The following is a 26211-nucleotide window of genomic DNA, read 5'->3' as shown; positions in this document are numbered from 1 at the left end:
AGGAAGATTGTGACTAGTTGACTGTCTAGGTAGATGACTAGTTGGATTATTTTGATTATTATTGATCCATTTGGGGAAGTAATGGATGCATTTGTCACTGCACCCGGCAGTGGATGGATGCGGCCATTCGGTACATTTCTACTTTCCACCAAGTTACACAAGAGAACATGTCGACTGTCCCCGTCCTTGTCCTTGTCCTTGTCCTTGGTCTTGACAATCGTCTAGTCATAGCCTGGTACTTTGGTCTGCTTCCTTTTTCCTGTTCGTACTTTCGGACCTACTTGGGTAGCCCTAGGACTAGCCCAAATCTAAGAAAATGAAATATGCCTGGGTATACATTGACGGTCTCGAACTGTCATAGCATAGACTTTCTAAGCGCCCGTCACAAAGACCCATTTGATGTGCTATGTACCAGGTACCAGGTACCTGCAGATGCGACACACGCGCCCTGTATGGGCAAAGAAACTTGAGATTTTACGCATTTTTCCTATCTCTACGTATAATACCCTAGGGCGTTCGTTCGCGGGAAACCGTTTCTTTGTCCCAAAAGCAAACGCCGGCTCTTTAAAAACCCTCTCCTCCACTCTAGCGCGAGGCGGCGATAGCGATGTGGCTTTGCAATGGTTCCTCCTAGGTCCCAGAGACCACGCCCAGGCGTCGATCATATTGAAGAGTCCAATTCTACCGCCAGCTTGTTCCTTGGTGGCGCGCGGAGAGCCTGGATGCCCGGCCCTATTGGTCCCCAACCCCGCGATGCTCTGCCCGCTGCGGTTTCTCTCCCCGATGCAGGGCCGATCTCCAACCAGGAAACTGTCTTGACATCCCCAGTGACACCCGGCATCAATTTACAACCCTCGGTTTCGCTCGCCAACAATCCCGATGCGCCGGCTGCTCTTCCTTCACCAGTTCCGAACACCAGTTCTCATCCCAGTCCCGTCGTCGCGCAAAATCCTGCCTCTTCTCCACCCACGGACAGACGGCCCCTTGCTGTCCCCCAAACCGGGCACAATGAGCAAAACGCAATGCACCCAAGTCAGCATGCGACTGTACCTCAACAAAATCCAACGGTGATAACCGCCGCGCCTCCCTGTGGTCAACACAGTGCAAGTCCGGGACCACCGCCTCCCAGCCTTACAAATGACTTCCCACTTCAGTCTCCGACGGACCGAAGTTCGTTCCAGAGCCCGTCGTTGATCCCAGCTGGACCTGGAAATGTACGTGAAAGCGCAGACGTAGGGTCCAGGCCAATACAACAGGCCCCGACTGCGATGCAGCCCTCAGGCCTAATCCTACCGGGCGATGAAACATGGGCACAATGGAAAACGTTGTTGGAATATCTCAAAAAGGAAGCGCAAAAGTCCCCCGCGCCAAAGCTCGCTGGACCTAGAATCCGCCTTCTAGTGGATGCGTGTGAATATAAAGATCTCCTCTTCCTGGTTCTACATCAGTTATACTGTCAACAGTCTCTTGATGACAAAGGGCATCAGGAATTCCCTATGATGCGGGATCAAATTTGCCAGACTGGTCTGGTGAGGGTACAAGAGCTTATAGAACCCAATATCCCTATGGGGTGGCCAATGACCTGGAAGTTGGCTCGCTTCCCGCAACCCCTGGAAGAATTAAAGCACCAGGCATGGTATCGTGTGGCCGTTGGGAAGGTCGTTCACTGCCTCACCCGATTGGCAACGAGTGTTGCTGAAAACAAGGCGCATCTTTTCGATTCGGTCTATCGCCGAGGTTATCCGCCGACGGTTGCTGAGTTGCTGGGCTTTTTGGACGCAACTTCACCTGTACTGATGACTATCATTTTCGCGTCCAAGTGCCGAAGTCTCTATGAAGATAAATCAATGGCAAAGTTGAACAAGTTATTTCGGCGTGATCTTTGGGCAAATCTTCAGGGTCGACCTTCGAACTTGACGGAAGAGTATAAAAAGATCCCGTTAATGCCTAGACCAGTGCCTTTAATGGCTCCTGTCCCACCGTCATCTGCGTCACCGGCTGTACCAAGACCGGTTGCGAGGGCGCCTTCAACTGGTAGCCAAGCTGCTATAGCCAGTCCGGTGATCTCCGTTCATTCGAATCCGCGTTCAGGCCAAAGCTCGCCACGTGGTTTGGCAAACTCAAATGTTCCAGCTCCGCAGATTGTTGCTGGAGGACAGTTGCAGAGCCCAGTGTACCAACACTCTCCATACCTTCCTCCGGAACAGCCAACTCGACAAGGACAGACGGCACCCGGACAGTTACCTCAAATGCAGAGGTTTTGGTATCAAGGGCAATGCATGCAGTACAATCTCCCACAGATGCAGCACCCAGCTCCAGGGCAGCCTCAGCCGGGAGATTATGGTCACACTCAAAGGGCGCAACAGGGCACAGTGCAGGCGCACGTACAATCTCCTCGGACACAACAATCTCAGGCACAAACACAGCAAGCCCTTCATGCCCAGATGCAGCATTCTCAGATGCAAACACAACACCCTACTCAAGCTGTGATGGTGTCGTCGAATGTCTCACCTATCACTTCAAACTCACTCCAACAGCCACAGCCAATCTCTCCTTGGTACGGTCAGATTCCGCCGCAAACCCACCAACGCTCTGCTAGGCCTTCTTGCATCACCGCTCAGAGTGATCCACGCCAGATCCCATCAATACAAAACCCTCGCACTCATTTATCAGGGCAGGGACAGCTACCACCCCACCGGCGCCAGTCATCTAGGTCTCTTGCCAACGCCCCTCAGCAATACCAAGGTCAGGGCTCGTCAGCACAGCAGCTTCCCCAACCAGGACAACAGCTTCCTCATAATCCAAGGGTTCAGCTTGCGCCCTTCAGGCCTTTACTCCAGCCCCCTGGCCATCAGCTGCCGGAAACAGTGTCACCTAATCCAACATACATGGCGCTACATCAAGCTGATCTTCGCGAGCCAGAAAAGAGACTGGTCGAGTTTGGGCCAAACAAAGAGATGACCGAGGCCCAATTGTTTCAATATCTTGGTGACCTCGTGTTGCAACCAAAAGTCATTGATCCGAAGGAGCTTCGGTACGACTTGAGATTCATTCTCACAGATGACGTTTGCGGGAGATTTCCACGACTCGAGCACGCAGGCATAGGGAAACGCCCCAAGCAGATCATTCAACCAGGTTGCTTCATATTTCGCTTGCGGTGCATAACACTGTGTCCTTCTGAACAAGAGAACTCGGAACGCCTTTGGTCGACAAAGAATACTGTATGGCCTAGTGTGCTCTACATCTTTGTCAACGAGAAGGAAATGTTTTTGCGCCGAAAAGCCCACAACGGGAAGGATCTCCCTTTGGATATCTCCGAGCATCTCCGCCCGGGCCTCAACACCGTCACAATTCACTTACTGCTCAGACCGGATGAGTGCAAGACTTTCAATTACGTATTTGGTATTGAGTCTATGTATATCAGCAAGTTCGAGTCAGTCAGAGATCTTGCAGGCAACACAACAGCAGACCAGACTCGCCTGAGCATTCAAAAACGTCTCACAGCGGAGGACAGTGATGACCTGGCTGTTGTCACCGACAGCTTGAAAATTAGTCTCATCGACCCTTTCATGGCCCAGATATTCAAGACCCCCGTTCGCGCTCGAGACTGTGAGCACCTCGAGTGCTTCGACCATGAAACTTTTATTATAACCCGCAAGAATGTGTCTGGCTTCGCTGCACTGAACGACAATTGGCGATGCCCAATTTGCAACGCTGATGCGCGCCCTCAGCTGCTGTGCGTGGACAAATTCTTCCTCGCGGTACGCGACTACCTCGTCGCTACGGATAATCTTGATGGTGCAAATGCGATCGAAGTGAAAGCAGACGGCAGTTGGACTCTCCAAGCCATACGTGACGAGTCACCCAATGCCCCACGCAGCCCGAGAGTAGAAAAATCCCTAGCCCCAGCCTTGGGCAAGCGCAAAGGCGATAATACAGAGCAGGGGTCAGATGCAACACGTCCCAAATACGAATACCCCCTTGATAGAGGGAATTCCTCACAGCCCACCGAGCCTGTCTTGATTGAGATTGATTAGGGCAACATCACAGCCAGCTCGCGTTTTTCATTCGCGCTTGTTCTTCTTTGACCCTAAACCCCATTCACATACATGATTCAATATGCGAGCGAGCATTGCAAAAGCAAGATACCCCATTTTCTTCGTTGTTTCTCAGCGGGTTTCCATACCCTCTCTCGGCGTTTTTCTTTTCTGTATTATGCCCCGCTCGAAAAAACGCCATCATACCGGTGGCCGAGCGAGGGCTAAATTATTATCATTCACCCACAAGGCATGAGAATTTTGGTTCTTTCAGTATTCGTATGAGCCCAAGTATTTACCGAGACGTATAGTGCTGAACATCCTTACAATATCGTATGCCTTCAATTTCATTTACCTGTAGGGGAGCGAGAGCACTGAGGCATTTAAGGTCAAAAAATTGTTCTAGTCTGAGTAAATTTCTTCTAAGCCAGCTCTATTCGTTAAACTCCCAAAACAAGCTAAAGCTAGACCTTGGGCATAAATCTCAAGCCCAAAAAACAAAAACAAAACATCATGCTCATTCAGTGAAGATCGTCTCCACTTTCGACATTAGATTATACAGGTATGGTATACGTGGTATATAAGATGGTACCGCATGTAGGCTTACTTCCTAACCCGACGGACATGACTGACAAGGTTCTCAATCACCCCTTCAAATGCCTCCTTTTCGCCAACCAAACCATCACGCCGCTTAAGCCAGTACTCCAATAGTGAACTGGCGCGCAGCGTGACGTTTTCCAACTCCTGAACATGTTCTTTCAGCTCTGGGTCTGTCAGACCGCCAAGCGCAGCATCGGTGGTTGCGCACAGGCGACGGACAGATGAAAGGTCCAGTTCCGGCGGTGGGGGCGCACCGCGGCGAGTGGTCTTGCTGCGCGTAGGGGCCTGCCCTGTCGTATTTGTGTTTTGGGTGCCTTCGCCTTCTTTTGGGGCTTGGTTGCGGGTTGGTGAGACTCCATCGAGGTCAATTGACGGAAGGATGAGCTTCTTTTGCTTGGATGCAGGGAGAATCTCGTCGAGATCGACTGGTACGCCTAAAGAGACAAGGAAAAGTCGGCGGATGCGTGACTTCACCCAGTTCTGTGGTTGGAGGGGGGGTGGGGCCACGAGCTGGGACCAGAGGGAGAGGGAGCGCTCTGTGCTGAAAATTGCTGAGGAGTCGGGGATTGGTTCGACTGGTGGTAAAGAGTCGAGATCTTGAGAGGCTGGGAGAAGGTTATCGAGAGTGCCTTGGAGGGCCGAGAGAAGTTCGGAGGTGGATTTAAAGGCGTCGAAGTTGATGAGAGGAGGCTAACACGGTTTAGTAATTTGCAGAGAATGTAGTATATTCAGGTACTTACGACAGAAAGAAGTGCAGGAGGCTGCTGTGGTGTCATGGTGCCATCCATGGGAGCTTCCTCGTTAACATCGTCGGTGGGCTCTTGGAAGCCGTCATCAAAATCTCCAAAATCGTCGTCTCCCATGTCGTCTTGCTCTTCAACAAATTCATCAAAATCATCTCCGAACTCTTGGTCTTCGCTGAATTCTTCCGCAGTGTCTTGCGACAAGGGCTCCTCGGGTATTGAGGCGTCAGGCACTGTTTCCACAATATCTGGCACTGCGTCACTCGGTGAGCTCTGATGGGCTTTCGGATGTGATAGTAGCCCTTCCTCAGTAGGCATGGCTTCCACTCGAGAAACTTTAGTCTCGGGAATTTCCTGATCAGAGAAGTTGGCATCCGGAGATTCATGATCCACAGAAGGAGGTTGAGAATCGTCAGGATCATCAGCCACCTTGATGAAGTCAGGTACGGCATCAGCTTGACGCTTTTCATATGCCTCTGTTCCAGGAACTTCGCCATGGCTGGGCGTTTCCGGGTCAACTTTTTCGACCATTGTTCGCGGAATTGGCGAACCGCCTGGGGTCAAGGGTCGGTCTTGCGACCCCGCGGGCGAAACATCCTTGCTCTGAGTACCCTCAGCACTCTCTGGAAGGACTTCAATCTCGTCGGGAACAGCGTCTTGCTCTCTCATTTCATATGCAGCCGTGCCGGGCACTTCGCCGTGTTGTAGATTGCTGTCTACCCGTTCTACGCGAGTTCGCGGGACAGGGGATGTGCTACCGGATTGGGGGCTTGATTGTACATCGTCGTGACCTTCGCTGGCGTCTGAAAAGTGTTCGTCATCGCTGTTGGAAGCTGTAGAAGCAGAAATTATTACTTAGTATTCGAAGTAAATTGTCCTCGTGGGGGTTCTAAAGGGCATACCCGTGTCCTCAGCTCCTGGGTCCTCTTTCTGGGTGGTGTTGCTGGGAGGTTCAAGATAGGTTGACGGATCGGGAGTCGCCTCCGACATTTTGGCTGGTGAATTCAAGGCTGGAGCATGAGAGAAAGGGGAAAGGACGAGAAGGAAGAAGGAAATATGTCATGCAGGCCGTGTGTAGTGCGAGTGACGACGTCGTTGGCTGCGATCGACTCGAGTCCAGACCATTCGTGCCTGAATGCCTAAGGCGTAAATTGATGCCCGAAGGCCCAGGCCACAAAAAGCGCGTAAGTTGCTGAAACTCCTGCCAATTATTATTGCTTCACCTGCAACGAGCTCTTTCCCTAACCTTTCGCAATCGGGGGCTCAATTCACTTCGTTTTAGAGATCGCGCCACCAAGTCGGATCCCGTGATCCTTTTCGCAGGATCTCACGTCCTTGCATCGGTCGCAGGTCGTCTCTCCGTCTTCTTTTTCACCCAAGCTTGCCGATTCCCTCGATCGCGACAACCCATCGTCATGTCATTCTCCTTCGGCACTCCCGCTTCCAGCGGAACCTCCAGTGGAGGTCTTTTTGGCACATCTGGCGCTACCTTCGGCTCCAACCAAAACAGCTCCAATACTGGGTCTGGTGGTGGCTTGTTCGGAAATGTAGGAGCTTCGTCTACCAGTGGAAGTGCGTCTCCTTCGCTTTTCGGCGCTGGCTCGGCCGGTGGCCAGGCTAGCCAGACTCCTGCAGCTGCGCCGATGTTTGGTAATGCTGGTGGTGCCAATGCTCCTAGCAGCGGCACTTCAGGCGGTTTCAGCTTTGGTGGTCAGGCAGGCAGCGGCGCTCAGTCCAACTCTATGTTCGGCAACAATGCTTCGACCCCCGGATCTTCCACACCTGCCCAGCCCGCTGCCAGTGGAATGTTTGGAGGAGGAGGAGGAGGAGGAGGAGGAGGAGGAGGAGCTAATAAGCCTCCCGGAGGTAGCTTTTTCGGTGGGGGTTCATCAACTACCCCAGGCCCTGCCAGCGGATCTTTGTTCGGCAATACCTCGACCACTCCTGCTGGCCCTCCCCCTGGATCCAAGCCTGCCGGTAGCCTCTTTGGTGGGATGAATGCTGGTTCTTCTACTACACCGACCTCTTCCGCAGCCCCTCCATCTACCACCCCATCTACCACCCAGGCACAACCATCCGGCGGGCTTTTCGGCGCTGGTGCTGCACCTGGTGCCAACAAGCCTCTTTTCGGAGCAGCACAGTCTACAACGCCCGCTCCTGGGGGCGCTGGTGGTCTTTTCGGCGGCGCAAACAAGCCGGCTGAATCCACCACACCTACCACAGCTGCAGGCAGCGCAAACAAGCCGCTATTCGGAGCTGGAGCTGGAGCTGGAGCCCAAACACCACAGGCTGCCCCTTCTCTTTTCAAAGCCCCTGCCGCTGGCGGTGATGCTGCTGCAAAGCCTGCGTTCTCTCTCGGCGCACCTTCTACTACAACTACAACTTCCCAGCCTGCTCTGGGAGCTCCTGCAGCATCGACCGCAGCTCCTCAGAAGTCTCTTTTCCCTTCTCTTGGTGGCGCCACATCTTCAGCTGCTCCGTCGACCACACCGGCGGCAGCTTCGGCCGGTGGTCTGTTCCCAAGTCTGGGTGGTGCCAAACCTGCGGCCAGCACTCCGGCATCAGCTGCTACCACTGCAGCTCCGGCGGCCACCCAGCCTGCGGCTTCTGGAATGAGTCTGTTTAACAAGCCTGCTACTTCTATACCTTCAACTGCTGCTCCTGCCACAGGCGCCACTGCCGGCACGACCACTGCTACGGCTGCCCCGGCCACGACTGCCACTGCCGGTACCGGTGCCGGCGCGGGCCCTTCAATTCTCGGACAGTCGACCACCGGCCCTGCACCCCCAGCCCAGTCTCGTCTCAAGAACAAGACCATGGATGAGATCATCACCCGATGGGCGACGGATTTGACTAAGTACCAGAAGGACTTCCGCGAGCAAGCAGAGAAGGTTGCTGAGTGGGATCGTATGCTGGTGGAAAACGGAACTAAGGTCCAGAAGCTTTATGGTAGCACTGTTGACGCGGAGCGGGCCACCCAAGAAGTTGAGCGACAATTGACTTCAGTGGAGGGTCAGCAGGAGGAGCTGAGTTCGTGGCTTGACCGCTATGAGCGGGAGGTCGATGAGATGGTTTCAAAGCAAGTGGGTCCTGGCGAGACACTCCAGGGACCGGACCAGGAGCGCGAGAGAACGTATGTTATCAGCCAAACCACTCAAAGTCTCGCCAATATACTAACCCAATTGACAGATACAAACTGGCCGAGAAACTCTCAGAGCGCTTGGATGAGATGGGCAAGGATCTCACTAGCATGATCGAGGAGGTGAACGGTGCTTCAGCAACCCTGACCAAGACCAACCGCGCAGACGAGCCTGTAAGCAAAGTACATTCCATGTTATCAATTTGACTTTTTGACTGACAATTCCAACAGATCTCCCAGATCGTCCGTATCCTCAACTCACACCTGTCCCAATTGCAGGTCATCGACCAAGGCACCTCCGATCTGCAAGCTAAGGTTGCCGCAGCCCAAAGGCAAGGCCAGTCTATTTCATCCCGTATCGGTTACGGTTACAACAGCCCTAGTATGGGCGGAGGAAACGCCGCCGATGATTTCTACCGCTCATACATGGGCCGTCGGTAGACGTGGTGTGGTGATGGATGGATGGACGTTTTAATGAAATTAATTGGCAGTAGTCAGCTGTCAAGTCACTCAATGGGAAAGGATTGTTTCTTCTAGTTGGAATTACGATAACTGCGTATTCGCCTTGCGGCCGATGGCTAGTCCTTTGGATGTGTGGCACCCTAGGACAGCTCTGTGTTTTATGTACATCTCCAGCATTTGGTCAATTGGCTCGCTGGGTTAGGGAAGAGATGGGCGTAAGTTTAAAGGATAGCAGCGCTTTCAGCCGTCTTTGGGACGTTTCGAATAGTATTGTAGGTTCAATGAGCTCTGCCAATTGCAGGAGTTGATCGTATAGTCTGGCTACTATGGAGTCTATTCATTTGACCGACATTCCCTATGTTGAATCTTCTACATCGCCTATTTGGTGATTGGGGTTGGGGTTGAAGGATAATGGTTCCGTCTCCACGCTCTTCGTCCAGTTCAGACGCGACTACTTCGGTACGGGCCCGCACAGCGCGAGCTAAGCCGTAAACTACAAGGGAAGACTACAATGGACGACGCCAATGGAATGAAACTTGTATCAAAATAGTGCTGATATGCTATTGCTGTCTTTCTCTAGACATAAAATTCTCGCAATTTAGGCCTTGTAAAGCAAGGATCGCTGAGAGGAGAGGTATTGGTACAGAGCATGTCAAAGCTCTTGGTCGTATTAGAGTCAAACAGCGCAACAAGTTTACTTGCGCTGCTCCTTGGAGAGGCTATCACTGAAGGAAGTCAGTATCGATATCCAAATGGAAGGTCATGGTGCAAACATACATGTGACCCTCGAGTTCGTCGAGGTGAGCGCGCTGATCACTGATCTTCTTCTTGAGCTGTTGAAGCCTATCCAATGCACATTAGTTGATGGTTTCACGTCTGAAGCTATAGATGACTCACTTCTCGATCTCCTTTTCACGGATGTACAGAGCTTCCTGGGCGGCCTCGCGCTTGGTGAAGGAATCACCGCTGTAGCAGGGTCAGCAATTGACAATGTCATGAAGCTGGGGTAGATAGATGCGCTGTGCGCTGTGCTTTCGCAATTGTGGGCATTGCCCGGTTGGAAGAGGAAGCACAGGCGATGCAGGTGGGAGGAGGAGGGAGGAGGGGGCCACGTACCCTGACGAACCACCACCAGAGCGAGGAGCTCCAGTATCACCCTCGCCGAGGCGGGGAACAGCAACGGAGAAGGACCGCTGGGCGAGGGCCCGGTTGGCGGTAATGAGGGGACGAGCAGTAATTTGACGGAACATTGTGATGAGATTGATGAATGAGGGTTGAATACGAGGAGAGAAGTCCAAGCAACCCTGGAAGCTTCGGAACACTGACAGGCATCGTATGACGACACATCATGTGACTACCGGGACCCCATCATGTGATGTCTTATATACGAAGTGCAGCCTGAGGAATAAGGGAAATTTCTGCGATAAGTCGACGCGATCTCATTCGGCTCAAGTGGCAGATCATGAGGGGGCGTAGGATCACTTGCTTTCTACGATTCACGGGGCCAACATTGTACGATTCATGGGCCATGTGGTCAATGCCAGGGAGTAGTGACAGCACCGCCTGGGGTCTGGACCAGGGTTTGGATATTGTGACCGGCCGAGTGGTTAGGGCTTTTGACACGGTGAAACCAGGCAGTCTGCCTTGGACTGGTAACTAATAACTGGTAAGTAGGAAAGAATGAGGCGCATCTTGGGCGATTGGCGGGTGCGGGATGGGGGATGACGACGGGGAGGCCCACCGAACCACACAGAAGGTGAAGGAGAGGGGGGAAGATAGAGAAACATGCAGCACAGATGAGACTACGGAATAGTAGAGGAATAGAAAATAAAAAAGAAGAAAGGATAGATGGAAATCTAAGGGAAAAAAAGAGCAAGGTGTAGATCCGAAGAGGGTTTGTTCAGGTGCGGTAAATCCCAACAACACCGCCTTCTCTGTTTCCCCCCTCCTTCTCCTCTCTCCTTCTCTCTCTCAACTTCCCCCTTCTCTCTTCATCCTGTTCCCATCGCTTTCTCTCCTTAACACCTCCCTTTTCGTCAAATTTAGGTGAGTTTCTCTGCTTTCTATCCAATTTGCCCATCCTCTTGCCCATACCATTGCCCCCCTGCAACTGCCTACACACAACACACATCCACAATGGGGTTGAACTTGGGGAAATTTTGAGGGGGAGTCCTGAAAAAAAAATATTACTCCTCGACGTCTTCGACATCTCGTCTACAGGTGGAATATACTTGCCGTCGTTCCCCTATTTACTTGGGCGGGACCCGCGACCGCTATGCTGTGATCCTGCCCCCCTCTCAAAACACGTTCAGCCCCGGGAACCCGGCGACAGTCATCAGCAACAATGATCGTCATGATCTCCACTTAGAGGATAGATCAGATCGAGGATTTTGAGCGATGTAACTTCCTTTGATAGGATGGGGAATCCTTGTGTCCTGTTGGTGATGATGACGGCCGTGCCTACCCCTCCCCGGTCGCTGGCAATGATGTCGATGGCGTGATCTCCACTATCACCCTCACCTCCAAGCCCATCTCCAGAAACATCTGCTCGAGAACACCGAAAAACTGACAGAAATTGATAAATATATAGAATCTTTCACCATGGGTCACGAAGACGCCGTCTACCTCGCCAAGCTCGCTGAGCAGGCCGAGCGCTATGAAGGTTCGCTCTGAATCCTAATGCTCCTCCCTGTCAGGTTTCAGCTATTGACACAAAAATCGCAGAGATGGTCGAGAACATGAAGGTCGTTGCCTCGGCCGACGTTGAGCTCACCGTTGAGGAGCGCAACCTCCTGTCTGTTGCCTACAAGAACGTCATTGGTGCCCGCCGTGCGTCCTGGAGAATCGTCACCTCGATCGAGCAGAAGGAGGAGTCCAAGGGCAACGAGGGCCAGGTCACTCTTATCAAGGAGTACCGCCAGAAGATCGAGGCCGAGCTTGCCAAGATCTGTGACGACATCCTTGAGGTCCTCGACGAGCACCTTATCAAGTCCGCCCAGAGCGGCGAGTCCAAGGTCTTCTACCACAAGATGAAGGGTGACTACCACCGTTACCTCGCCGAGTTCGCCATTGGCGACCGTCGCAAGGGTGCTGCCGATGCCTCCCTCGAGGCCTACAAGGCCGCCACTGAGGTCGCGTCTACCGAGCTCGCTCCCACCCACCCCATCCGTCTCGGTCTCGCCTTGAACTTCTCCGTCTTCTACTACGAGATCCTGAACTCCCCCCGACCAGGCTTGCCACCTGGCCAAGCTCGCCTTTGACGATGCCATTGCTGGTTAGTTTTCGGCCATTTTATTCTGTTTTGCGCCACGCGGATGTTCGGATGAACTAACAAAGAAAATACAGAGCTCGACACCCTGAGCGAGGAGAGCTACAAGGACTCCACTCTCATCATGCAGCTCCTCCGTGACAACCTCGTTAGTCAACTCCGATCACCTTATTTTTGTTTTAACCTCCTAACCACTTGCCCCTTTAGACCCTCTGGACCTCCTCTGAGGCCGAGCCTTCCGCCGAGGGCAGCGCCCCCGCCGAGAAGAAGGAGGAGGCCGCTCCCACCGAGGAGAAGGCTGCTGAGCAGTAAAGAGAGAATTTTAAAAAGATTTTGATGATGGATTCACGTCCTCTGGGTGGACGAGAAACAACCGAGAGTTGCGCGACGGGTTTCCCCCGATGCACGCCTGAGCGGATGTCGAGGCTCAAGGAGTGTAAGGCGCATTGATCCGAACTTTCGACATCACCATCACCATCTAGGAGCCTCGCGGCCCCAGGACGGTAGAGAATGGCGAAATACTAGTATCAGTGCTCTTCATGACCTCCTCTCACTGCTTCAAACGTTTTGCTTGTGCCGACTTTTGGTGCCATTTCTCTGCACCTGGGAGAGCGTATCCCGCCCCTTTTCGTTTTTCTGTCTTCTCCTTGTTTATTTGTCTACCTGCCTCCCAACTACCCCCTGAAAGAGTCCCCTTTGCGCGCACTCTCCAAACTTTATCCCCAACATACACCCGGACAGAGAATCTTCCATTTTTTAAACGAGTTCCTTATCAGGACTACAACGAGGGCCTAGTACTGATCCCCGATCTGGCTTTTCTCCCTCTCTTCTCTTCTTTTGATACGTATCTGTGCCTTTTGGCGTTGAGTCCTCGCTAGATATGGGTTAAAGAGCAAAGTCTTCCAAAACCTGAATCCTGATGGGTAGGCTTTGTAGTTGTGTAATGGGTGAAGGAGATATTTCTAGACACACCTCTTCCGCCATGTATTCTTTTTCTCAGGCAAGCCCGTGGTATAGCTCTTGTGTCTCCGCTTCCCACGCTCCCTTCGCCAAGATGGCTTCCAAACACCTCCATACATCGCTGTCATCGTCCCCGGCAACGACATCCCGATGCCATGATCCGTCCTTGGTCTCCATATTATTAGACTTAAGACGTCATGATTTCTTCCCGTGAATCGCGACCTGCTAGACCGGTCACAAGAGGTCGAGCATATATGCCGAGTACAGCGAACATCTTGAGGTCACAACCCACCCGGAAGCCTCCCGTGCGTAAGTGGTGAGCGTGATCCATAAAACCCGACTCTAGAGCCGGGTAGGTGACAAGTAAGCACCATTCACCGTACTGCATTGATCCAGAGGGGATATAAACAGCCCGGAAATACACGCTTCTGGGAAGGCAACCCATCTAGAGATACTAAATCAGTGCATTCACTAGTGATGCATGTGTCGGGATCGCTCCCTCTGACCGCGGGTCGGTTCTTATTTTGCGAATTGACTCGGAAATTACCATCGATCATTGAGGTGACACCGGCATGAATGTTCCAAGTCTGATCGGTAATTTGATTGTCGTTCGGGGTACTTGACAAGCACATCCACTATGTTGAATTCTCGTTCGGATGAGTCGACATGGACGTGCAATGACGAGTAGCAGCGGTGTCGGGGAGACCCAGCTCTACGATGTGGTCTATGCGAGTCCACAATCACGCCTATGAAAAGACAAACCTCGAGATAAGTCATAGTCAATCAAGCATAGTGCATTGTCACGGCGGTTTCCGAGGGATGGTGACTTAATCAGTGTGTTGGTTTCGGCGTTAAGAATCAACTTCGGCTGTAGGTCCCTCCCAGGTGGAAAATGTTGGTCGAGGGTGACCCTTCGAAAGCCAATGTATCATTCGAAGTGGTAAATGGTAAAGAATGGTGGACTGGCTCGGGCTGTGGACTGTCAGTCGAGTAAGGTGGCACACAGGTCATAATATTGACCGTGTTCCTGAGCGTCAGCTACTTCTTTGTGACCACCCTGATCACATGATGCATTGTGGGTGGAACGAGTCACTTGTCCTGTATACCGGTGGGGAGATTGCGATCAGAATGATCGTGATGATCTTGGGAGACTTTGTTAGATCTTGCAGAGAAGGTTTATGAAAGGAGATATTGATGGGCTGATGACCGTGGTTGTGCATGGGTTCTTGATGAATGTAGGAGTTCTCGTAAGCTTTGGGATTTGGGCAGATAACATTGCTATATCTATTGAATGATGAGCTTAGTCTTCTACTCTAGAGTGCTGTGCCAAGGGCTGTTTTGTGGCGATTTGCAAGCTCAGGGCTGTGGTTTGGAAGAGATGCGGAAATTTGGTATCGAGTAGATGATGGCCGACGAGCATGAAGAGTGGGAGTCAAGGTTAATCTCTATTGGAAGATCGTATGAGTAGGAAAGCCTTCGCGGAGAAAGTAGCATGGTTGAAGGATCACGTCTATGCCGAGGACTTTGGCAAGTCGAGTGGAAACTACATAGGGCAGTCAAGTTAGTAGAAGCCAGAAAAGGGAACGAGGCATCCTAGGAAAAGCAAAAGTACCACAAAACAAGAATATCCCTGAGACCCCTCTGAGTGAGGCTCTCGGGTTAGCCTTGGGTTAGCCTTGGTTTCCCAATACGGACAGATAAGCCAGCAGAGCGGCCAAAGCCCGGAAAATCATAAGCTTACGCAGTTCTATATCAAGCCTTGCACTAGGTCCAACACTCTGTGATCTCGCAATGCTGGAGCCCGAACTAGTAGATCACCGTTCCGCCATCATGTACTCAACTCCTCATATACCCTGTTCACGGGTGCCGCAGATCGCAGATGTACCACAACCTTGTCAATACTTCTGTCTACAAAGCTCCCACATGGCACGAGAGGGAAGCCTAGCGGTGTAGATATATGCATATCTATGCGTGACCAGCCATTGACGTAGTCCATCAGCGATATAAAGAAGGCAGCCAAAGAGACACGCCCAAATGGCAACAATGGCAACCGCACATACCCCAGACTACGGGAACTTTGTTCTCCGTTCTCGCGCCAGTCAGACAACCCGTCAGCCTTGCGATCAATGGCGTGAGATGCAGTTGCACTTACCCATCATGCCACAGTCATTGATTTTCAAGACCGAAACGGGTGGCGGGTATTCGAGTGTTGGTACGGATGGTGGCAAATACGTGGAATCTGAGACATGACTCTCCAAGCCCCCCCCCCACACTGTGGGCTGTACACTGTGGACTGTACGTCCCAACGATCGGGACAGTGTTTTTTAGCCTCATCCTGTACGCGTCAACCGGATCGTGTCGGTTTCCAGACCAGGCTGGTGCCTATCCGAACCATGTGTGTCCTTTGTTGACACATGTGACTTGCCCGATTTGTACGATTATGGATACTGAAGTGAGTCACGGAAGGGGCGGGAGGCAACGTCACCACTACTATCCGAGATTACACGATCATTTTGAACTATTTTTCATTGCTGTGGTTAAACCCATCACGCTACCAGCTATGCAAGCTAGACAGAGGTATCAGGGCAGAAGAAACAAAGCGGGGACTTGAGACATGCACGTTTCTTGGGTATGGCTGAGCAAGAGCAGAAACAGAGCTGCAAAGAAAATAAAGCAGAAACGATCGTTTTCTGCAGGGCCAGTCCATCGGAGAATCGAAAAAAGTAGAAGAAAAATAATTGCAACAAAAAATGCGGGGAAAATGGAAGATGGAAATGTACAAGCCCCGAAGAGCGATGGTCAGAAAGGTAAGAAGAAGAAAGAGGAAAAAGAAATCATGGACTGCTCCGAGATGGACCCCCCCCTAAGATGCTTTCCACCACGCCGTCCTGCTGTTGACCATGACCATGACCATGCAATGCCATATGACGACGAAAACATTTCCAGTTGGCTCCGGCGAGGAGTCATTCAATCAAATCGAGTTCTAGTCCCAGTCCCCGAAACGCCCAAGGTGCTATGCATCCGATGATAAAACGAGAAGAAAAAAGTACAAGTGAAACATGTCCACAAAAAGCCGCCGTGGGAGATAAAAAAAAACAAACGCCGAATGAGAGGGTAAAGAGAGGGAGGGATCAGGGTAGGTAGGAGCCCGGTGATATCGACAAATATTGAAGAGGTAGGTGGTTCCGCGGTATTGATGCCTGATGTTTGGGTGTGGCACACCTGAACCGGATAATTGAAGATCATGGATGATCACGGTGCCAAGACTCAGGTGGCGGACCACTTGACGAAACCCCAGGTATGCAATGATGTCACGGACAATCCTTTTACCCCCTTGAGTAAATAAGCACTTGTGACGATCGTCATAGTTCGACAGATGTCTTCTGCGCCGGGTGGAGTTGGTGACTGTGGCGTAGATAGGTGAAATGTATGATGAATGGCCACTCGAGCCAGTCGGGTAGCCGAAAGAGAGAGAGAGAGAGAGAGAGAGAGAGAGAGAGAGAGAAGAGAAGTGAAGAAGTGGCGACAACCGTCCGTACGAAATACCTCCACTGGTCGATACGAGGCTTTCGGTGGTATCGTTTCAGAAACCTGTCATGCTTGTCTCGTAGTGTACACGAACTGCAAGGTGTATGATGGAGGCGGTTGTCGTTAGGCGAGAAGAGAATAAAGGAATCATCGGCATAGGTCGCGGCGGGCGGCTCCCAAGCTGCTTTTGCAATGTCGTAGGATAGGAGTCACGCCTCCCAATGTCCTGCAACGCCCATCCCTCCTCTCGGCAGCGAGTTATTTCTGTGCTTTCCGAGCCTTTGTACTGCGGTTCATTTCACTTTTGGTCATATTGCGAGTTAGGCCACCGATGTAGTCCTGGAGAATCTTGTTCTCGTTTTCTAACTTGTCGTGATCCGACTTGACCGCGTCAATGCGCTCGGCGAGGGCCTGGAGAGAGGATTGGAGAGCCTTGGCTTGCCTATGGAAATCTCACGTTAGCTGGATTCCGGTCAGTTATGCAGTGAGAAAGCACTCACTCTTGAAGAGTCTGACGGGCCTCCTTGCCCAATCGCTCCAGATCGGCAGAATTCCGGCGCGGACTCATGGCGCGGGCGTCGTCAGGAGGGAACTCCTCCTCCTCGATTTCGATTTCGGGGTGGTCCCGGGGGACGAGTATTGATGCGGACGGTTTGCGGCTCGCCATACGCGGACGTTCGGAGCGACCCCGACGTTCAGTCTCGGCGTCGGATATAGATGAAGATGAGGACAGGGAGGACATATGCATGCGGCCACCGTCGTTGGGTTGCGGCAGGGTGGGCACCGGTGAAGCTTCATTCATCTCTGTATCAGAGGCCATGGGGGTGGTTCGCAACAGACACGGTCGAAAAGGGAGGATTTGGCGAGGTCCAGCGTGGCGGCGTACACGATCCCGTCTTGGATGGGGTTGATGTGATCGAAAACAAACGATGAACGACCACGGTCTACCCCTAGCGATGTACCCCAGACGAGAAATCTGTGTTACGCTTGAGGTAGCTACCGGGGTCGGGTGGGGGAATCGAAGGTTGAATGGACCGGGAGTCGGAACCACAGTTGAACAGTGGTTTTGGGAGCGGACGCTTAGGGAAGCCTTTCGGGTAGATCGTATAGGTAAGAGAGCGTGGGAGGGTTGGAGGGGGAAGTGAGGTTGTTGATTGACGAAGACGGTGAAGGTTGAAGGAGAAGAATTCGAGTCGGAGAGAAAGCGGAAGGGTGCTCGATAAGGGAAGAAGGGGGCGTGGTGGTGTATCGTTGTTACACGTATGGAAGGTACATAGTGGACTAGCGGGGGGGCTACGGTAATGTATCCAGGCACTCCTGGTACTGTAAACTGCAGCGGTACCGGTACCTTCACCTCTGATCTCTGCACCTTTTAAGTAGGTGGAGAGAACCTTTGTTTCTTGGGTATGGGTGGAAGTGATCGTCCCCTCCAAAATGAATAATTCGGTGAGAATACTCTAATCATATGATCCGAATGAATCCAATACTATATCCCCGACATTTGAGGCATTAGATTCTTCTCTTCTTTTCCAACCCCTTTCCCTCCAAGAAAAGTACACCGCTCGTCCCACTGCAATCGGCTCCGTCGCCCTGTTCTTAACGGGCTCGGGCTCCGCTCTCACTCCATCCAATAGGAGACCGCCCTGAGGGGGCCCACATCACTGGCAGAAACTGGCTGAGTTTTACCGAACTTTGATGAACACGTATTCCCCTAAACGCACCCGGGATTCTACGGTCAATACCACTGTTTTCCGTGTTCCTGAATATTTTCTACTTTTCGATTTTTGGACATCACTCTTGTATGTTTACGCCTGCAGAGTCTAGCATGTACAATGTACTCCAAGGGGTACGAGGAAAGCAACCTTTCAGGGGAGGGGGGGGGGGCGCGCTATGCAATGTCGATCGAGCCGCAAATGGGAAATGACGCAACTTGACTGGTTCTCCTTCACGGTGCATACGGTTCGCTATACAGTAGGGATAACCCCCGGATGACATCGGTGGTATGACGGTGGCAAAGTATCAAGGGATAATCTTCAGATCATCTGAGAGATGAGATATCACACTGTAATTGGGGATTTGAAGACAATCCTGTCGGACGGGCAGGAATCCATCTCCGACATCACATTCCCTCGGCTATGTACAAGTACCTGTAGTATGAAGCCTACAGCAGTATAGATACTACGACTTCCTACGCGACGATCTCAGGCAGTTTGATATGGGTTCTTCGCTCTCGGCAACTGCGCTCTGTAGTCGGTCGTCGGTCATCCATCATCCAACCCGCCGTATCTGTACAGCTGATCCTGACCCTGTACCCTGATCATCTCGGTCCAAGCTACAGTACAAGATCCCTGCTGCTGCACCTCTGCTGTAGACTTCGGAGCGGCAAAAAGGTGAACCAATGCGCGCCCGATAGACGCTGACGATCCATTCCCGCGGGCTCAGCGGACTATCATTGACGGGTCGGGGTCTGACTAAAAAGGAGGTGAAACTTCGCAGGGTCAACGCAGCCGTCGATCCCTGTGGCAGGCCCCTCCACGTCGGGTGAAGATAGACTGGGACCACGGACAAAGCTCGGTGTAAAACAGTAACAAAGTACATTGGGGCTGCGCGGACATAGATCGATGACCATTTCGACCCATTGAGTACCAAGATAGGTAAACAGTGTAGTGATCCGGTTCGAAACTAGTCCGCCTTTTACAGGTACCGGACCCGACCAAGAGCGCCATGGGTCCCGTACCGGCAGTGGCTTGTCGGAGCCAAGTGGCTGCAGTACCTCGAATCAAAAGTGCCGACGCCACTCCATCACTTGCACACCTTTTTCCGGGGAGCGCGGTCCGACACGTTTCGTGTGGCTATTTGCTTTTTTGGTGGAGAATCTTCGGAAATAATAGTGTTCCAGGGAAGCCTAGGAAAAGCCATGGAAAATAGCGAGGGAAGAACGAGTCGACCCGAGGAACCAGTGGTAGAGGCTCCTGACCCCCCCCCGACTCTGCGTTGGAAGCGCTCGGGCCTTGGAGGGGCGTGTGACTGCCTTTTTTCTTTCGCGGTTCCACCGTCTACCGTCTACCGTCTACCGTCTACGGGGACGGAGAGAGAGAGAGAGAGAGAGAGAGAAAGAGAGGGAGAGGCTTGACCTCTGATTCATATTACCGTGTACCCCGTTGATCTGCAGCCACGCTGATTCGCTTCAAACCCTTCCTACTCCACCCCGTACGAATATGTTTTCCATCTTACCAAGGCGGATGGCGCGCGCGATGGAGGGGTGGACTTTTGAAGTGGCTACTTTTTACCAGTCCCTGCCCATCGCGAGCGAACCAATCGCCCGACAATTTTACTCGTGGGCCTTTTTATCTGGGTTGTGTGGGACCCAAACCAAACGGAGCATCCGTGCTAGCCATGCTAGCATTGCTAGTGCTAGTCGACCCGGAGTATTGTACCCTCTCTAACCCTCTTGCTCCGATGGACGTTGTCCGATTATGCCTTCTTAATTTATTAATTTTTATTTATTTATTTTTTTCCCTTTTTCTTTCTGCGCTATGCTGCCTGACCCCTCGGTGGAGGGGCTACTCATTAGGACCGAAGTACCTTTGTACCTTGTCTGTTGGCTCCACTATGGTGATAGCGTATGTCCAACGCATGCAGTAGAGTCGTATGAAATGTGTTTGTGTGGAAACGCCCGTTTTGATGTTAATTTTGAGTACTTTATCGCTGTCACAGCTGTCAGAGGCCCTCGTTTCAGCTTGTCTGCGATTAAAGACCTGGAGGGGTATACACCGTTGGGTAATCTGACATGCATGTTCGCCGGTTTACATTGGTCAGACAAGTCCCCGAGCGAATGACTCAATAGCGATACTGGGTCAACGTGACCGAGGTCATCTGACCCGAATCTACTCAATTCGGGAGTTCGGTCAATACGAATCGAAATCTGGAGTAATCGCTTCCTTCTCTTCGGCTGAAACTAAAGGAAATACCAGTTTCACAATGTCACATGGTGCCTTGATCGAGGATCACTATGTCGCTTGCAGATCTATCGAGCTGCAACAATTAGGTCTAGTATTATTTACCTTCGTTTTCGGTTCCCGTTTCCTGCTCGGGCCTCCGTAGCTTTTGTGGAGCGAGAAACTATCTGCGGATGAGCTTGGATCCGCTCGATCCAAGCTCCAATGTAAGACTAGGGCCGATGGTGTTCTCCGTGCACGGGCTGGGGTGCGCAGGGTGGATAGGAGGTTATTTTCTGTGGTGCTGGGGTCTGGGGGTAATCGGTAATGAGTATAGGTACGAGGCAGGGACCTGTACGAGCAGGGGATCCTAGTTCTTAACGTGCCGAAATAATCTTATTCAATGGCTTGGGATGTATTGTACAGGTGCAACGGCGCTCAATGATACCCGGGGCTCAGAGCCCAGAATTTCATTCAATTTCATGAAGCTTCTTCACTGGTCTGCCACTGGAGCAGTGCTCTCAGCACGGCAACGCCGCCAGATTGGGTCTCAACGGTACGGCCACGGCCGCGATCATTGAAATCCCGTGGAACTCCCGGGCCGGAAGTTTTTGTATCCACAGTGGCCCCGTCGTTGATATAGTCCACAGCACCTTCAGGGAGAGTACTACTATTCACAAGTTCATCGGAGACGGTAGCCCGGTTGAAGGGAAGTCCCCACCACATGCCGAACTTGCCCTTTTCGTCACGAGTCATAAGTGCAGCCCGTGCATTATGTGCAATCCAAGTACCATAGGAACGGCATTTCTTGAGATGCTGGCGGTACACTTCATCCCAGTCATGGTCAACGTCAGGAGCCTTTTTGCTTGCAAGGAATGATTCCTCTTGCGGCCGCAAGTGCCGACAGAATTCCGTTAAGTGATGGAAGAAGATGCCCTTGAATGTCTGTCCATCCTGCGAGCAGCTCGCGTGGGAATCACATGTGTCTTCCATCACACCGCCACGTCCCAGGCCGGCCCACTTGTTCGATGAGATCTGCGGCCATCCGGTGGCGCGAAGAATCTTGCTGATCAGATCATGGCCATCGTCGAGGTAACTCTTTGAGCCGGTGGCTAGCCAGAGTCCTCTCAGCCCGCTGAGAACCACTCCCTGGTTGTACGAGAAGACCATTTTGTTGAGGACGTCACATTTCTGCGATCCGGGATTCGACGAGCCCTGCCAGCCGCTGATGTGGAAGCCGTCGGCATAGAGACCGTAGATGCCCGTCATGTTCGAGTTCTTCAGCCATGCATATGCATCAACGGCTGCTTTCAAATGCGTCGTGTTATGCGGGTTCTCTTTCCTGGGTGCATTGCTTGTCGAAGTGGCGACGAATGGTGCGTCAATGGGGTCGCCTGGGAAATACAAGTACATCGCTATGCTCGCAGAGATATACAGTTCGTTTGTGATCGCGTTCTTGTACGGTATCAGGGTCGGATTCCAAATCATCCCACCGTTGCAGAGAGTCTTATCCCACCCGGTCGAGGCCAGCTCCCAGAAGATACGTGCCCGGTGTGCTGCTGACTTGCGGAATTGCGTGCCGTACCATTCTTCACCCGTGGTATTGTCGGACGATCCGCCAGAGGAATAATGCAGATCCGAGTGCAGGTCTTGAAATTTGACGTTCTCCAGCCAGTCCAGAACGACCCAGAGCATATCGTCGTAGGCCTGGTTTCTGAGACTAAAAGCATTTTCGCCAAAGTAAAAGGTGGTGGTGTGACTGAAAAAATGATTGATCGTATTCTCGAGCGCAGTGAATGACTTTTCTTCTGGGGGTGCCTTATCGAGTTCAGACACGCTGGACGTGAAGGAAGAGAGTGTGGCGGCGACATGTGTTCCCAAAACAGCCGCGGTCCAATCGATACTGGTCGGCCAAGTACCCATCCATAGTACAAAATACTCTTCTTGCATGGCCCGCAATGCACTGAGCAGGTGCTGCTGCGTCTCAAGGGGCGTGGACCATGTCAAAGGCCCTGTCGCATAGCTGACATCGGCTTCGTTTGCAAGGTCATCCAAGGTGTTGAAAAGACTCTGGACGCCGGCAAGGTCCTCACCAAGTGGCTGTTGAGGCGGATACGCCAGCGCATTGGCCGCAGGCGCAAAGAGAAGAGTGAACAGAGAAAGAACCATGTATAGAGACAGGGCTAGCCTAAAATAGGCCGCAGACGTGGATAGGAGAGCCATCCTGTCGTTTCTGTCAGAGCCTAAAAAATTCAGCGCCGAGCCCCTCCTCCTCTATAAGAATACAACACCAGGGGCACAAGGAACGACAGCACAAGATTGGGGATATCGATGCGGGGAAGGAAGGGTTTGGCTCGGAGCTAAAACGGGGCTTAGTCACCCGACCCACCGCAATTGGAAGTAGATATCCCATGGAATAAAAGCGAAGTACCTGTGAAGGACACGCGAGTATTCACCTAAGAGATAAAAATACAAAGTACCCAGTGAGCATCACAACAAGTGGTGTGCTGGTAGTGTGCGCCACATGGAAGCCGCGTGATGCATCCCCGTAAGGGTTCTTAGACTACGCTTGGACAGACCCGAGCTTATTTCAGTACAAGTACACGCTAGTCCGCTACTGAGTTCAGAATACAAGTCTAACACCGGTATATACCTGGAAACAGATAGCGTTCAAGGTGGAGACCCTGGATCCTCCTTGACCTTTTAGGCCTGTCGATCCAAATCACCAGCCAATGCAAGCCAGGCGTGATATCTAAAATAGCTACGATCATATTGACTCGTACACTTCATGGCCATTTTGCATTTCAAGTACAGATTGGTGCTAGCTGAACCATCAGATGTCATGAGGCTAAATGGCAGACATTCGTTGGAAAGAGCGGTCTTCAAACAGACCAAGATCTATCCCATTAGCATTCTTTTGTTCTGATTCCATGTCAGTAGCTAATACGAAACTGGCCGGATGGAAATCATCATACCCATCAGGACAATGTATTGTGACGCCGGCACAAACCTCTTCGAAGGTAAAGCTTCGTCGGGCTCACAAAGCATAGACGGAGCATTAAAAGAGGTATAATGTGCCGGCGAATTCATGGAACCTCATTTCATTTGTCATCAATCCAGAAATCGTATGGGTATGCGGGAGTAATCGAGAGAAAGCGCTGCGGCGGAAAGGGATGACAGAACGAGTAATCCAGGTATCAAAAGAAAGGGGACGGGCAAAAAGTCCCCGGTAAAAGTTCATCCTTCGCAAGGAATATGTATTTAGTTGCGATCACCCTCGGGGCTGCGACTGCGATCCGGGCTGCGGCTGCGACCCCGGCCGGCGCCGCCACGGCCATTCTTAGCTCCGGCCTTGCCCTTGCCGGACGGAGGTGGGCGAACGAATGCATAGTCAACTGAGATTGTCTGGTCGAGCAGCTTCGTTCCGTTGAGGTTCTTGATGGCCTCACTGGCCTCGGGAAGAGTCGAGTATTCAATCAAGGCGTATCCCTAGCGCGGTGAGATGTCAGCTTCTAGTTCTCTCAATATTCCCAACGACACGGTAATTCCATCTCTGATAGGATTCAAGGGCTGGGGTCACAGCTGCTAGTGCTGGCGACAAGCCCAAAGAGTAGCCCGCACGCACCTTGACATAACCTGTCCGTCGGTCCAGGTTCAAGTTGAAGTTCTTGATCTCGCCGTAATCGGCAAACAGTTCTGTGACGTCCTCCTCTGAAGCTTCCTCGTGGATGTTGGACACTATCACAATCCATCCCTCGATACTGCGCACGGCGACAGAGTTGGTCTGAGTTCTGGGCTCGAAGCCGTCGCCTTGCGGTGCGTCGTCCTGAGCGACGGGCGGGTCGACTTCCATTTCGTTCGACATTTTAGAGATTGGTGGAGAAGTAATAGGGTCGGAGGATTCAGTAAAGGAATTGAGGCGCTGGTGTCCAATGGAGCGAAAGGGGGATTGTGTTCTGACGTCTGCAAAGTGAAGGCGCGGAGCGGAAAAGCTTTGGCCTCCCGTTTGGGGTTAGCGTCCGCCGTTGTCTTCACATCATGTTTGTTACTTGGACTTTGTTGCAGCGGCCTCTGACATTTTGGACAAATAAAGTGTGCTTAATTCTCTTTTGGCTCAATTTTTAATACCGTGAAGCTGTCTATTCAATATATTTTGAAATGAACGCGAGGGTCTGGAGACATCTCCCTGCATATGCATGAACTATAACTTACGGTTTCATACAGCCTGCTGATATTGCTAGATCAAAGGGTCAATTACCAACAATTTGTGTGCTCTAGCAAGCTCAGGCTTGATGCAGGCAATCTATTATTGAGTAGACTCAAGGATAAATGTCGTCAATTCGTTGAAGATTCCACAGTTCAAAATTCCATTCGACAAAGAAATTGGGACGAGTCTATTACAGGAGATGCCGCTTAAAAGATAACAGCATTACTGAAATCGTCATTTGACAAAATACTACTCGAAGAGAAATACAAGTCGCATTTGTACAAAGGAGACATGCTGGGCAGATTTCATTGACCCATTGACCTGGGGAGTATACACAGGAGTGGTCCGAATAGAGAAGCTCTCGAGGTTGTTAGATTTAAAGGGAGACGTAAAGTGAAAGGAGGGATGGAAGCAAATAGCGTACTGAAATTTTCCTCGATAGCCTTGGGGCTCGAGATTCGACACTCGGGATTCGTCTCTTCACTACTCTTTCCCTCTTAACTATCCCCTCCACCAGCCCAAGACGGGGGGCCCTCTCAAGCTCATCCTAATCAAGATGGCGCCAGAGAGATTCCGCTACACGGATTACGAACCTGAGACAGGCGAGGAAAGACCTCCAAAATGGTGGCGCTGGTGAGTGCTGAGAGTCCTCGCATCCGCTGGGACGAACGGACACAATTGAAACCAAATAATAAACAGTGATGATCCTCTTTGTGCCTGCCAGAAAGCGCCAATACCGCCCCCGAAACGACCCATTGGACTGCTCATGTACGACCAGGAAACAGGCAAAATGTGCCAGCTCCATGAACCTGACACCGAACTCGATGCGAGCTTCGATTTGATCGTTGGGACAATGCGCCTTCAGCAGACGTTACGCGACCGAAAGACTTGGCCACATGCACAGAATACAGTAACAGTACACTTCAACAAGTGGTCCAGCGCCTTCGTCAACCTCGAGGGTCTTGCCGATAACTCTCTTCTGCTTACCTTCAAAATCCTCTCGGGTGATCAAGTCACCCATCTTGAGTCGAATGCCAACAAAAGTTCCGGCACCAACGGAGCCAGAGTCAAAGATATCTTGAATAATGGAACTCATATCAACGGAACTACTATCAATGGCACCAAAGTCAATGGCACCAAGGCCAATGGAAAACATAACGAGTTAGGATCGAAGCCAATGCTGCGACAAGGAGTTCTGGGATTCTTCCCTAACGACCAGACAAACGAATGCCCACTCTTCAAAGCTGTGAATGAGAACCCCGACAAGGAAAAGATTATGCAACTGCACCTCCCCGAGGACCGCATCAATGCATGGAAGACAGCAGGCCT

The 26211-nt window shown here is 51.7% G+C and overlaps 10 protein-coding genes across 10 annotated transcripts; 4 read left to right on the top strand and 6 right to left on the bottom strand.

Moving 5' to 3' along the window:
- Nucleotides 1–722: 722 nt before the first annotated feature.
- On the top strand, nt 723–4037 carry N7443_010132 (MIZ zinc finger domain protein; the record flags this gene model as incomplete). Its single annotated transcript, XM_056890188.1, has 1 exon — nt 723–4037. One exon carries the CDS (start codon nt 723–725, stop codon nt 4035–4037), a length of 3315 nt encoding a protein of 1104 aa, XP_056736679.1.
- Nucleotides 4038–4640: 603 nt separating this feature from the next.
- N7443_010131 (DUF5102 domain-containing protein) lies at nt 4641–6370 on the bottom strand (the record flags this gene model as incomplete). The annotated part of the gene is made up of 3 exons (XM_056890187.1): nt 4641–5327; nt 5378–6213; nt 6283–6370. The coding sequence occupies 3 exons, from the start codon at nt 6368–6370 to the stop codon at nt 4641–4643; spliced, it is 1611 nt and encodes a 536-aa protein (XP_056736678.1).
- Nucleotides 6371–6795: 425 nt separating this feature from the next.
- Nucleotides 6796–8960, top strand: N7443_010130 (putative nucleoporin Nsp1; the record flags this gene model as incomplete). The annotated part of the gene is made up of 3 exons (XM_056890186.1): nt 6796–8513; nt 8570–8693; nt 8751–8960. 3 exons carry the CDS (start codon nt 6796–6798, stop codon nt 8958–8960), a joined length of 2052 nt encoding a protein of 683 aa, XP_056736677.1.
- A 715-nt stretch (nt 8961–9675) lies between these two features.
- Nucleotides 9676–10231, bottom strand: N7443_010129 (uncharacterized protein; the record flags this gene model as incomplete). The annotated part of the gene is made up of 4 exons (XM_056890185.1): nt 9676–9706; nt 9759–9824; nt 9879–9947; nt 10098–10231. 4 exons carry the CDS (start codon nt 10229–10231, stop codon nt 9676–9678), a joined length of 300 nt encoding a protein of 99 aa, XP_056736676.1.
- Nucleotides 10232–11582: 1351 nt separating this feature from the next.
- Nucleotides 11583–12241, top strand: artA (14-3-3 adaptor artA; the record flags this gene model as incomplete). The annotated part of the gene is made up of 2 exons (XM_056890184.1): nt 11583–11643; nt 11706–12241. 2 exons carry the CDS (start codon nt 11583–11585, stop codon nt 12239–12241), a joined length of 597 nt encoding a protein of 198 aa, XP_056736675.1.
- A 3011-nt stretch (nt 12242–15252) lies between these two features.
- N7443_010127 (uncharacterized protein) lies at nt 15253–15459 on the top strand (the record flags this gene model as incomplete). Its single annotated transcript, XM_056890183.1, has 1 exon — nt 15253–15459. One exon carries the CDS (start codon nt 15253–15255, stop codon nt 15457–15459), a length of 207 nt encoding a protein of 68 aa, XP_056736674.1.
- A 1536-nt stretch (nt 15460–16995) lies between these two features.
- Nucleotides 16996–17557, bottom strand: N7443_010126 (short coiled-coil protein; the record flags this gene model as incomplete). The annotated part of the gene is made up of 2 exons (XM_056890182.1): nt 16996–17179; nt 17238–17557. 2 exons carry the CDS (start codon nt 17555–17557, stop codon nt 16996–16998), a joined length of 504 nt encoding a protein of 167 aa, XP_056736673.1.
- A 3598-nt stretch (nt 17558–21155) lies between these two features.
- On the bottom strand, nt 21156–22898 carry N7443_010125 (putative glycosyl hydrolase; the record flags this gene model as incomplete). The annotated part of the gene is made up of 1 exon (XM_056890181.1): nt 21156–22898. The coding sequence occupies one exon, from the start codon at nt 22896–22898 to the stop codon at nt 21156–21158; it is 1743 nt and encodes a 580-aa protein (XP_056736672.1).
- A 1038-nt stretch (nt 22899–23936) lies between these two features.
- On the bottom strand, nt 23937–24540 carry N7443_010124 (RBM8 family RNA-binding protein; the record flags this gene model as incomplete). Its single annotated transcript, XM_056890180.1, has 2 exons — nt 23937–24164; nt 24301–24540. 2 exons carry the CDS (start codon nt 24538–24540, stop codon nt 23937–23939), a joined length of 468 nt encoding a protein of 155 aa, XP_056736671.1.
- A 1213-nt stretch (nt 24541–25753) lies between these two features.
- N7443_010123 (uncharacterized protein) lies at nt 25754–26038 on the bottom strand (the record flags this gene model as incomplete). Its single annotated transcript, XM_056890179.1, has 1 exon — nt 25754–26038. One exon carries the CDS (start codon nt 26036–26038, stop codon nt 25754–25756), a length of 285 nt encoding a protein of 94 aa, XP_056736670.1.
- Between the last annotated feature and the right edge of the window lie 173 nt (nt 26039–26211).

Source organism: Penicillium atrosanguineum, assembly GCF_028827265.1.
Source record: "Penicillium atrosanguineum strain IBT 20685 chromosome Unknown utg000008l_segment0_segment0, whole genome shotgun sequence".
NCBI classification, from domain to species: domain Eukaryota; kingdom Fungi; phylum Ascomycota; class Eurotiomycetes; order Eurotiales; family Aspergillaceae; genus Penicillium; species Penicillium atrosanguineum.
The sequence above is the reverse complement of the archived record's forward strand: the minus strand, read 5'-3'. Positions and strand labels throughout refer to the sequence as shown.